At 38.6% G+C, this 13,390-nt stretch overlaps 1 protein-coding gene across 1 annotated transcript in view; it reads right to left on the bottom strand.

Moving 5' to 3' along the window:
• CFAP61 (cilia and flagella associated protein 61) overlaps positions 1–13,390 on the bottom strand; it is a 430,478-nt gene that overhangs the window by 207,964 nt on the left and 209,124 nt on the right. Inside the window, exons 16-17 of the mRNA XM_053670941.1 lie at positions 11,454–11,660; positions 8,373–8,507 (exon numbers count right to left, since the gene is read on the bottom strand). Of these exons, the coding sequence (XP_053526916.1) occupies positions 8,373–8,507; positions 11,454–11,660 (342 nt within the window). The remainder of the gene's footprint in view (positions 1–8,372; positions 8,508–11,453; positions 11,661–13,390) is intronic.

Genomic DNA, 13,390 nt, shown 5'->3' with positions numbered 1-13,390 from the left:
AAAATGTCCATACTACCCAAAGCAATATACAGATTCAATGCTATACCTATTAAAGTACCAATGTCGTATTTCACAGACATAGAACAAACACTTCAAAAATTTATATGGAATCATAAACGAGCCCGAATAGCAGCTGCTCTTTTGAGAAAGAAGAACAAAGTAGGAGGGATCACAATACCTGATATCAAACTGTATTACAAAGCCACTGTAATCAAAACAGCCTGGTACTGGTATAAAAACAGGCACATAGACCAATGGAACAGAACAGAGAGCCCAGAAATCAACCCAACCCTCTACAGTCAATTAATATTCGACAAAGGGGGGCAGTAACATAAAATGGAGTAAAGATAGCCTCTTCAGCAAATGGTGTTGGGAGAACTGGACAGCTACGTGCAAAAAAATGAAACTTGAGCACCAACTTACACCATACACCAAAATAAATTCAAGGTGGATAAAAGACTTAAATATAAGCCATGACACCATTAAAGTCCTAGAGGAGAACATTGGCAAGAAAATCTCAGATATTCCACGCAGCAACATTTTTACAGATATGTGCCCTAGAGCAAGGAATATAAAGGAAAGAATAAACAAATGGGATCTTATCAAAATAAAAAGCTTCTGCATGGCTAAAGAAAACAGTATTAAATTAAAAAGACAACCAACTGTATGGGAAAACATATTTGCCAATGATACCTCAGACAAAGGTTTAATCTCCAAAATATACAAAGAACTTACACGACTCCACTCTAGGAAGACATCGAACCCAATTAAAAAATGGGAAAAGGACTTGAACAGACACTTCTCTAAAGAGGACATACAGAACATCCAGAGACACATGAAGAGATGCTCAATATCGTTAGCTATCAGAGAGATGCAAATTAAAACCACAATGAGATACCACTTTACACCAGTCAGGATGGCTATAATAGACAAAGCAACAAACAACAAATGTTGGAGAGGGTGTGGGGAAAAGGGGACCTTAGTTCACTGTTGGTGGGATTGTACACTGGTACAACCATTATGGAAAACAGTATGGAATTTTCTCAGAAAAATAAAAATTGACCTGCCTTTTGACCCAGCAATTCCACTGCTAGGATTATACCCCAAGAATCCTAAAACATCAATTTCAAAGAACCTATGCACCACAATGTTCATAGCAGCACAATTTACAATAGCCAAGAGTTGGAAGCAACCTAGGTGCCCATCAGTAAATGAATGGATCCAAAAATTGTGGTACATATACACCATGGAATTTTATGCAGCAGAGAGAAAGAAGGAGCTACTACCTTTTGCAACAACATGGATGGAACTGGAAAGCATTATGCTGAGTGAAATAGGCCAGGCATTGAAGGACAAATACCATATGATCTCACCTTTGACAGGAAGCTAAAGAATAAAACAAATAAGCAAATAGAATAAAAATAAAGACGCTGAAATAGAGAAAAAGTGGGCAGCGACCAGAGGGGAGAGGGAAGGGAACTTAAGGGGAAAAAGGGGGAGGGATTTTGAGGAACAAGTATGAATGACACAGAGATGAGGACTTGGGGGGGGGGGAATGGGAGGGAGGGGGGAGACCGGGCGGGGGGGGGGGGAAGAGGGAAAAAAAATGTACTTGAAAAGTAACCAAATAAAATTATTAAAAAAAAAAATATATATATATATATATATATATATATATATATATATATACTATGTATAATACTGAACTAGACAGTATCAGAGAATTGGAAATAGATGACCTTGGAATTTGTATTATTTGTTTGGAGAGAAAACAAGAGCTCATGAGGCAATTTATGGAAATATACTAAGGATATCAGAGAAAACAGTTCACCATAAATAGGAGAAAATACATTTTCTATAGGTAGTGTAAAAGTGTAGGAAATGGTTGAGAAGTGGCTTGAAAATGAAAATTTGACTTATGGTGGGGATTTAAAGTGGGTTAATTTCATTTCAAGAAAATATCACCATGGCCACATAAATAATGAATCAGTGCATATATGATGCTGAAAAATAGGGTTTATATTTTTAGAAACTTCTACCAAGGAAATACTAAAAGGCTAATTTAAACATTTACACACATACAGGAGTTCTGGCCAAGATGAAGGTGTAGGTAGAAACCCTTCGCTTCCTCACACAACCAAAAGAAAGATAACAACCAATGTAAAATCAATAAACAAACAGATATGCCAAAAATCAAACTGCATGGAGCTCCAACAACCAAGAAATTAAAGAAACAGTCAAACAGAACAACCACACTGGTAAGACCCCAAGGCTAGGTGGTAGATCATGAAGGTGGGTTGGCTGAGAGAAACGAGGTGAGGGGAGGACTGCACAGGCGGGGCTGGCTGAACTGAAAACTGAGACTCAGAACTGACTGTGGACTACAGTGGTTGCCAAGGTGGAAGAAACTCCCAGTCTCACAGCAGAGTTCATTGGAAAGTGTGCTAGAGCCCAGCAGGCAAGCTGCACTATTTCCTCTGTGGTCCCTCCCCAACAGGCAGCTCCTCAGTGCAGTGAGGAGGGTTGCCTGCCTGGGTAAATACCTACGACCCTGCCCCCTTACAACCTATCAGCTGTGCCAAGACAAAGAAATATGGCCCAAATGAAAGAACTAAACCTCAGAAAGAGAGCTAAGTCATGAGGAGATAGCCAACCTATCTGATGGAGAATTTAAAGCCCTGGTAATCGAAATGCTCACAGAGCTGTTTGAGCTTGGTTGAAAAATGAAAAAACAAATGGAAGATACCCAAAATGAAATAAAGCAAAATATTCAGGGAACCAACAGTGACAGGAAAGGAACAGATGACAGGACTCAAATCAATGACTTGGAACAAAAGGAAGAAATAAATATCCAATTGGAACATAATGAAGAAACACTAATAAAAAAATGAAGAGAGGCTGAGGACTCTCTGGGACAACCTGAAATGTTCTAATATCCTATAGGGGTGCCAGAAGGAGAAAAACAGCAAGAAATCGAAAACTTATTTGAACAAATAATGAAGGAGAACTTCCCCAAGCTGGAAAAGGAAATAGACTTCCAGGAAGTCCAAGAAGCTCAGAGAGTCCCAAAGAAGTTGGACCCAAAGAGGAACACACCAAGGCACATCATCACTAGGTACCCAAAATTAAAGATAAGGAGAGAATCTTAAAAGCAGCAAGAGAAAAGGAGAGAGTTACCTACAAAGGAGTGCCCATTAGACTATCAGCTGATTTCTCAAAAGAAACCCTGCAGGCAAGAAGGGGCTGGAAAGAAGTATTCCAAGTCATGAAAGGCAAGAACCTACATCCAAATTACTCTATCCACCAAAGCTTTAATTTAGAATGTGAGGGCAGATAAAGTGCTTCCCAGATAAGGTCAAGATAAAGGAGTTCATCATCACCAAGCCATTATTATATGAAATGTTAAAGGAATTTATCTAATGAAAGGAAGATAAAAAATATGAACAGTAAAATGACAACAAACTCACAACTATCAACAAATGAACCTAAAAGAACAGAAAAACAATGAAAACAAAAACTAAGCAAATAACCACAACAGGAACAGAATCAGAGAAATGGACATCACAGGGAGAGATTTCAGTGGGGAAGGGGGAGGGAAGGATGGGTGTTACAGGGAATAAGAAGCATAATTGGTAGGCATAAAATAGACAGGGAGAGGTCAAAACTGGTATAGCAAACAGAGAACTCAAAGAACTTATATGTACAACTCATGCACATGAACTAAGGGTGGGGGGGAATGCTGGAGGGTTGGAGGGTTGTAAGGTGGAGGGGGGAGAAATTGGAAAAACTGTAATAGCATAATCAATAAAATACACTTAAAGAAGAAAAATTTAAAAATAAACATTTACACACATGTGCACATACAAAAACATGGACCCCAATCACAAGTACAACCAAGGGCAGTCTAACCACAGACACTGAAAGTTTCCAAATTTAAGGAAGGGTTTGGGAAACAATAAAGCTGGGGAAAATCTAGCAGGTGCTGGCAGAATAATGCAATTTCCTAGGGCAGCAGATGTACAAGTGAAACAGTATCCAGTAGCAGTCCATCAGATAGTGATTATAGCTGGACTGGGTAAGAACAGCCAGGATGAAAAGGGGCAATTCAAAGGGTAACTGAATGCCAGTGAGTGACATCTTCCTGAGAGATTACATACCAGAAAAAAGCGGGCCAGCACTTAGCTCCAAGAAGCGTGGTGGGTAAACAAACCATCATTTTTCTTTCTAGAAAAGGATAAAGGGAAAATGGAGACCTCAAAGAATTCATTAGTGGAGATTTAAACAGACCATCTCTAATAAACAACCATAAAAAAAGAATAATAGGCACTGATTGCTCTGAAAGTATGATTCCTAAAATGATTCTGTCATCTGAAAGATGAGGAATTAATCTGGTCCAAAAATATTTTTGAGAAAAGAGAGGTAGGGGGAGTTCACACTATAATTTTATGAGCACTAAAAACCAAAATAAAGAACTAAAGTGATGGAAGTGGATGATTGGAAGCATCTATTGATACTGAAATAAGGACAGGAGCTGTTTAAGTTCAAAGAAGATTTTCTGGTGTTTAATATTACAAAAGTCACTTCAAATCCTAGTGTTGGAAAGGGAACAATGCCTCGAATAAAACTTATTACCTCTCAAAAAATTCTGTAGAATGGGTCTAAACCCAGCGTGGGTATTCCTCCTGAGTCTGGCTCTTGCAACCGTGGGCCAGGGCAGTCCTCTCCCACCCCGCGTTTAACTACCTGAGCATACCTGTTTTAATACTGACACTAGAGTGCAAGCCCTTTGAGAGCAGAAACTGTGTCACAGTCATCTCTGAAACTCTGCAGCAGGGGCAGAAAGGAAAGAAAGCACACTTATACACAGAATCACCCCAAAGTAAATATGAGTCAACTTGTTGCAGTCTTTAATTAACATGGCCTTTCAATTCACTCAGCCAGATTTTGAGTGTTTCCCTAGACCACAGGTCTTATACAAGTGGGCCATGTTGATTTATTTAATAAAAGATGCCCATTGGTATAATTTTCAGAACATAAATGCATAGGCCAAGAAAGCCCATTCAAGCTAAGAAATGACTCTTCCATCCTAAATGGTTATGGTCTTAGATAAAAAGCCCTCTCTCTTGTCTGTGCATCCACACTGATTGACCATAGAGGTATTATGATGAATCTTTGGGGACTACCTCTATAATGTGTGGTGAAAATCATTTACATGTTTTCCAGTTCTTTTCTTATGACCTGATATGGGGCAGGCTCTCAATTAATAGAAACAATAGGGAAGGTTTCTGTTGTGGCAGAAACTGCCAGGGCCTTGGGGTGGGGAGGGAGTATATTTCTTTGCCATGCAGTAATGAATTTCAATCACTGCTCCTTCTGCCAGATTCAAATTGGCAACCCATCGAGATGAAATGCTTTCTATCCCATTACTCATGCCTGGAGTGATCTGTTTCCTTGAAGACTGGCTTCTTATGTGAAAGTGAGGGAATGAATGGTCTCTCTGAGGTGATGTAAGTTAGATAAAAGGTATGAAAGACTAGTACCCAGTGAGAGAAATATGCAGACATGGAGAGGGAGCTATGGGGCCATATAAAACTCCACGCACTGGGGAAGGGGAATATAAACTTCAAGGGGGGAAAAAACAGAATTCACTTGGTTTTGATTAACCTCACTTAGTTCAACAGCTGCAACATTATTTGCTCTGCTTAAAAAAAAGTCAGTGTGTAGTCGGGACTATATAGAAATTCCTCCTAAAAATTTCTACTTGGCTCATTTCATCTGAGATAATCAGCCTAAAATGTGAAATCTACCTAAAATGTTACAAATAAAATGTTTAAATAATATAATGTAGTATTTTAACTTGTGAACATCCAGGCCCATCACATGTGGTTATATTCCTGACACTCCTTTGGTCAAACTCAAGATATCTGAATTTTTTTCTAAATCTAAATCTTTACTAAAACTTTCTCAGGAATAAGTACAAGTAACAGTAAAAATGCTCCTTAAAAAGTCAGAATTCACCAATATAATGAACAACAGCACAGCACAGTATACCAAGCATCAGCTCAACCCTGCTGGTAAGTGGTTGTCTCTCTGGACCAGGGATTTAAAGAATCTATCCTCTGCTATGTTTTGAAGTAAGTTGGAGCTCTAGGGACACAGAACACTGACCTGACCACAGAACAGGCTTTTGAAATGTGAGCAACGATTTCAATTCATAGCAGCCTCTGGCTATCTTCTTACCTGAGGCTCCAGCTCATCTCAAAGTAATCAGACTCTAGAGGTTTGGGGATGGGAGTGAGGAGAAGAGGTGCCTGGTATTTGAGAAAACAGTGCTCTTGATATCTACACATCAGCTCTATTCTCCTGCCCTCCATCCCCCCTCCACCCTGCCACTCATGCCACCAGAGGACTGGCTGACGGTACTGGAGCCACAGGCTGCCACTGATGTGCCCTGACCCAGTCATATGGTCTATCCCTACTTGAAGGTGTCTCAGCAGTGGCTGCAAAAGGGCAGCATCTCTCATCCTTACCCTAATATGACACAGAAGCTGCATCCATGTACTTTGTACCTTCAGCTCTTTCTTCTGCAGTCCCTTCATGACTCACTCAAGCTGTTTCACTGACAGATACACATGAAGCCAACCTGCCTGACCCCCAAGTGCTGTGTGCACCAAACATGTGAGTCTTAGCTCTCATTCTAAAGGGGTTATTTCCCAGGATCTCCACACACAAATAGATCCCAAAGGTTCTCCGGATGAGGTTGGCACCCTTATCTCTAGAGTGAACAGAGTATGAACTTCAATGTTGTAGCCCTGATACCTGAGAATGCACCTTTGATCCCTAATGAAATGATATGCACCTGGGTATTGCTTCAAAATGATAAGGGGGGAAGGGGAAGTCGGTGGGGGTACAGAAGATCCAAAACTAACCAAGAGTTAAAAATTGTTAAGCTAAATGTTGAATACGTATATGGGAGTTTTAGTGTTGTTCAACATGTGGTCTGAGACAGGTACCCATCTACAAACTGTCACTGGCCTGGGAAGATGTAAGTATCTTTTAAACCTAGTAACAAAATAATCAGATTAAATTTTGTCTATTTTTAAATCTCATTTTCTAAAGACTCACTTTTTACAAACCTACCAGTCTAAGATGGATTAATGCCCCTCAGCACAGACCTAATGAAAAGCCCTGTGTTTGTATACACTTTACATTTCCTACAGTCAAGAGTTAGAAGAGGGGAGAATTGCTATTTATTTTTAGTCTCTACTTAATTACAAATTTAGAGCTTGTCAGAAAATAAATATAAATTTATATTTTATTTTACAAATATACATATATATATATATATAATATATACAAATATATATAAATGTCAGACTGAAACCTGCCTCAGTTCCAGCATGCAGCTGCCTGTCAGTGGGTCTTGGTGGAGTACTGCCCCCAGCAGGGAACCCATATGTAAAGTGAAGGCAGTGAGATGGTGCACTTCCTTGCAGTGTTGAAGTTTTGAAGTTGTCACAGGTTGTTTATTTTAGGCCATCTAGCTCTGATGAATAACTTCTTGGCTAAACATCTGGAGAGTTCAAACTTTCCACTTTCCTTTTTCTCTCTCACATGGACAACTGTCAGCCCACTGAGGGGCTTTTTAATGTAATTAAGTGGAAATGTATTATTCAAAACTGTACAAGCCTACACATAAGTCAACTTGACAAAATCATGTACATGTCTGTGTGTACATATACATGTATAGTTCCATTTAAAGTGAAATTAGGTATTATTTCTGTCCCTTTAAGAAAAGGGACAGAAAAGTAAGAATGCTCTTTCTTCTGGTAGTAAGAGCATTCAGGGGCTGTTCCTTTTAAGGTCAAACCTCTGAACTGCCCCAGAGCAGTTAATATGTTTCTGTTAGTCATCCTGACTCCCAGAAGAGGAGTTAACAAACCCAGTTTAGGACTCAGACCCAAATATCCTAAATGCAGCCAGTTTAATTTTCTCTAATAGTTTTGTCCAAATTGTGAATGGCCACTTTTGCCTTGAAAGCAAAACATGATAGAATGGCATGATCTGCTTTTGAGCAAGGGGAAAGAAAACAGAAATATGTTGGAAGGTTGACCCCAGGCCACTTGTCCTAAGACATAGCAGAGCACATAAGTGTCCCTGTGAGGTCTGTCACCCCAGGGATTGTGAGGCTCCTGTTTTAGGCTTATGTTGGAATAACCACCTGAGGACGAAGGCACCCTTTTAAGGGCATGAGTGCCAGGCTCCCTGTAAATAAGCAGTCTGCTCCCAAGAAGACAGTGCTGGCCACCCCATCTGCCACGCCTGCCTGAGCTGGCACTGCGCCTCCTGCCTGCTGCTGCCCAGCTACTCACCAGCTCCTTGGAGACCGCCTTTGATGGAGCATTAATTCCAAGCTTTTCCAGAGGATAGACAATCTGTCGTCGTGGTCGCACGGGAACCAAGTAATGAAGGGCGGATGTCAGGGAATGAGCGTAGGAGCTCTGGAACTGCAAGATAGCAATCTCTATTTTAGGGGAGAAAATGTCAGAGCATCATAGCACAGATGCCTGCATGTGGCTTTACAAATACAAAATTCTGAACTCAGCCAAGTCATAGAGGGGGAAAAAAAACCCCAGCAAATAAACAAACATACTCTCCAAGCAGAGGAATGAATTGTAGATAATGCCTGACACTAATGAAGATAATTACGAGAGTAATTACATTACTATCTCTGTGGGAATGACAGATAAACAAGTGGTTTGGTTTATGGGATTTTTCAGTACAAGTATTTTCCCCAGGAGGATATTCTTCTCCATAGTGGATGCGAATCAGCTTGATCTGACCCCATTAAGTTATGTTATCTGCCTCCTGTTAACCTTTGCATGTTTGGCATTAGCTGCTTTAAGAAGGTGAATATATAAAAATGTCATCAGAGGGCAACTGAGTACAGATGTGAAAAATCCTCCTGTTTGTGAAAGCACAGCTATTTTAAGTGGACCTCTGTTGAGAAAATAAGTGTTTTGAAATAAAATGATGAAAATAGAAAGTGGGATAGCTTGGGGGAATTAGATTATACTCTTCTGACTTAAATTAATACTAATTTATAACTTAAATTTATGCTCACTGAAATGAACTGACAAATCATGTTTTAGAATAATGTTTTAAATAGTAATTTTACTCAATTTTTAAAATTTAGCAGAAAAAAACTGAACATGACGATCTTTATTTCTTTCACATTTATGAATTCTTAGGAGTTTTGGTGAAATTAACTCAGTATTTCGACTATATAAATCTCAAGAGTTAAACTGTGAAACCAACATTTTAAAAGATATATTAATTGTATATAAGCTGGAAAGCAAAGAAAGTAAAACTGAACTGTGAGTGTAGTTTAATAAATAAGATGATTTACATATGACTTACTTGCTATTTTAAAAATAGCCCCCAGGCATTCCTAAGAGCTTCTAAAAGGGGTTTTTAACATCTATCACCATTGAAATTCATACCCTAATTTTACCCACTGACAAACAGAACTCAGGAATTCCTAGTCAGAGCTGTTTTTATGCCTGGAAGATCTCTCAATACATGTGCTAGCAAGAGGCTGTAGAGAAAACCAAATGTGAGCCAAAAGTTCATTTTTACTACTATCGACTAGGGATTTCTCAAATTCTTACCTAAATTATTTGGTACTGCTTCTTACACTTGTTTAAATCTGTTCCCAAATGTGTTTCTATATCTTATAGGAAACAGTGCACAACATATTCCAAATCTATACTATTGAGGTAAACATACGAACAAAATGTCTAAGATTCAATAAATCAATAAAATGACATCAATAAAATGTCTAAGATTCTATTTTTATTTTTTATTATGGATACAAAAGGACTTTACTAGTCTGGCACATGCCTATAATATCATGAATAAAAATTCAAAATTTAATATCACAACCTGAAGGTGACCAAATTGGCAACTGGCCAAAAGGCAAACGAAAAAGAAGTTGCACAGGACTGGGATTGTCCAGCAAAACTGTTACCTTCCCATCTCATTAGGTTCAAATCTAGGTAGGCATTCAAAGTGAAATAGTGCTGCATTGTGACAAAAAAAAGAAAAACTGGCACTAAAGCATATTCTATATCTCGATAATAATCCTTTCCATGTATTTTCTTCTTTCTTTTACATTTCCTTTGTATTTCTCCAAAGGCTTTTGATAAAAAAAAGATACATGATAAAAATTACTGTTATGTAAATGTACTAATACATTTTAAATGTTTTTTAAGTTTAATATATAAGATCACTTTAAAAACCTCCATAGCTCACTTGCAGCAACTAAGAAGAAATGTGACAACATCAAAGATGTTGTTAGAGTATGAGAAAGCTTTCAGTCATGAATGGGATCTGACAAGACAGTTTCTACCTAGTCTAGGGGTTGAATCTCATCACCCCTGGAGTCTACATCAGACCGAGGACTAACGCTGTCATCCAAGCTTGCAGGAAACAACGCCTTGGGAATTCAGCTTGAAGAGGCCCTTCCTTGCCTGTGGAACAACCAGGAAACTGTATGTGAGTGTGTACGTGTGCGTGTGCACATATACAGGGTGAGGCAAAAGTAGGTTTATAGTTGTTTGTATGGAAAGTAATACAATAATTAATACATAATAATATGAGGATAAATTCTGTGTTTTGTGTACTCAAACTATAAACCTACTTTTCCCCCAAAGCTGCATGTGTGGCTCTTCTAGGCACTGGCATACAGCTTTTAACAGACAGACAAACACCCTTGCCATCATGAAAAGAGATAAAGTTTTAGCTAGTGAAGAGTGCTATGAAGAGGACTAAAGCAGGATAGATAAAGAGCCTGCTATCTGTGCTTCCATACACATGTAACATACACATATCACATATGTGTTCATTATGACAGCATTGTCTACACAAGTATAATATTTTGCAGTTATATAGGTATTTACTACACAAAGGTCAAATAAATATTATAAATTTCCACTTTTATCCAGCACTTTAATGTAGGTGGTTATAGTGCTTATTTGGAATGCTGTGATAGCATATTAATCCTATAGGATTGAACTGATTTATCTTATGGGTTCACTACTAAAATTTCTTTGCTTGAAGAACATGAGAGAATCATTTTGGCTTTTCACTAACATACATAAGAAGTAATTTTATTTTCACACCCCTTGGAGCATTTTTGCATAGTTTTTAGTCTCTGTTTTGTCAATATGGAAAAGCCAATAAATTTTTCTACTAATGATATTGGTTGTTTTGGATAGTCAAACTCTGGGCTTTCCCTATAGTGCAAGGGCCAAACTCACTATGGCCACTTGAAGTTCAGAGCCACACTATAATCAAAGTCCATCAAGCAAGGAAGGAATACAATACGGCACATAACACAGATGACACAGTGAACATCTGCCGGAAAAGTTAATTACAACATTTTTTTTTACCTCGCCTTCCCTGGAAGCTGGGTAAACAGGGTAGTAAAGACAGGACTTAAAACCTAAACGGAGAATCTCTTTCAGAAAAAACTTAGTATAGTGCCGAAAAATGGGGTTCAAGGCAAAGTGATACAGGTGTCCGTGTTCTTCGTGCTGGTGGTGACTGAAGTAGATAAAATCTTCAATATTGTAATGGGATCGTATGTACTCTATATCCTAAAAAAGAGGTGAGAAAAGGACATCTAAGAATTTTTAAAAACAGGGAACACATTTTGTGATTAAAAACTTTTTAAAAACTACTTTAGATATTGTATAACAGTAAGACATGAGTTTTTTTTCTCCTATGATTTACTAACTCATCTTCAATGTTAATTTTTTAAGAATTAAAAATTCTGTTTCAAAAGTCATTTGTTCTGATGGCTTGTCTCTGAAGGACAACTACAGAGCTTTGGAATTTGCTCCTTACAGAGAGCCATGCATCTCTGCTAGGGACCAGGCAACAGGATAGCAGCTCTTCACCTCCAGTGGGCAAGGGGAACATGAGCTAGTCAGCATGACTGACCAAGCACATGCAGGTTTCAGGAGCAGGACAAACACCAGTGTTCTCTGGATTCATTACTATTCTCAATTCACATATTAATGTGGAAACAAGCCATCCCACAAGTCACACACTTTGACTGGTACACGTGGCTGGGTTGGCCTACAATAAAATTGTAGGCTGGGCCTGATCCATTGGCATTCCTTAAACTTTTTATCTCTCTGAATTACAGTTATGCATTAACAACTGGGATACATTCTGAGAAATGTGTCATTAGGTAGTGTTATCATTGTGCAAACAACATATAGCACAGTTACACAAACACAGATGGTATAGCCTACTATATACACAGACTATATGGTACTGCCTATTGCTCCCAGGCTACAAACCTATACAGCCTGCTACTGTACAAAACATAATTAGATTAACCAAGCACAAGAGAAAGTGATGCTATCAAGACACTCAGTAGACCTGAGATATACAGAGCTACTGCCCATGTAACATGGCATACTGCTTTAGAGCAAACTTTATTTTTTATAAGTAGAAAGAGTACACTCTAAAATAATGATAAAAAATATAGTAAACATGTAAGCCAGTAATAGTAATTTATTATCATTATCAAGTATTATGTGCTGTACATAATTGTGCTATACTTTTATATGACTGGCAGATTTGTTATATAAATCTGGACCAGCACCTCCACAAAAACACGAATGAGTAATGCATTGGGCTATAAAGTAAAACATCAGCTATAATAGGACTTTTTCAGCTTCATTATAACCTGGTGGAACCACCGTCCTATATGTGGTTAATTATGGACCAAACGTTGTTATGTGGTGCATCACTGTATAACAATTTAAATGACTGGTGAGTGTTTACTTATGAAAGAAAATATTGGATACTATGCCCCTGCTTCTTTGGGTCCGGTTCTGATCACCAGCCTCTATTCCCTACACCACAGGGGAGGGAAGAAGGGACTCATCCATGTGAACTGTGCACTGGCTCATTCTGTCCTGTTTCACTTCCCAGCAGTGCATACTGTTGTGGGTTGGGGCAAACACCAGAGTGAGTGTGACTCTCTCATGACAGGGCAGTAAAAACACTTGATGTGCAGGAAAAATCTGACCATATGCAAACTGAAAAGCACCTACTTATATTTCTTTTGACTTTTGACAGAAAATTGTCTAAAAACACACTTTCAAGAAGAGGAATTAAATGCAAAGAACTTGGTTTATGCTGCGATTGGCAAGGCTGGCACTAGAAAGTTCAGGAAAACTGGGAAGTCTGTGCCTAAGCCTCTCAATGTTCCTTGTTCTTCCAGCATCTGCCACAAAACTGAGAAGAAACAGAGTTTAGGGTAACAAAGGCAGTGGTGGTACCAAAAGGCATTTCTGGCACTGTCTGATCT

The sequence above is a fragment of the Artibeus jamaicensis genome, unplaced genomic scaffold (genome assembly GCF_021234435.1).
Source record: "Artibeus jamaicensis isolate MK-2021 breed Jamaican fruit bat unplaced genomic scaffold, CSHL_Jam_final contig_65, whole genome shotgun sequence".
In the NCBI taxonomy this organism is placed as follows: Eukaryota; Metazoa; Chordata; class Mammalia; order Chiroptera; family Phyllostomidae; genus Artibeus; species Artibeus jamaicensis.
Note: the sequence above shows the minus strand (reverse complement) of the source record. Positions and strands in the feature narration are given on the sequence as shown.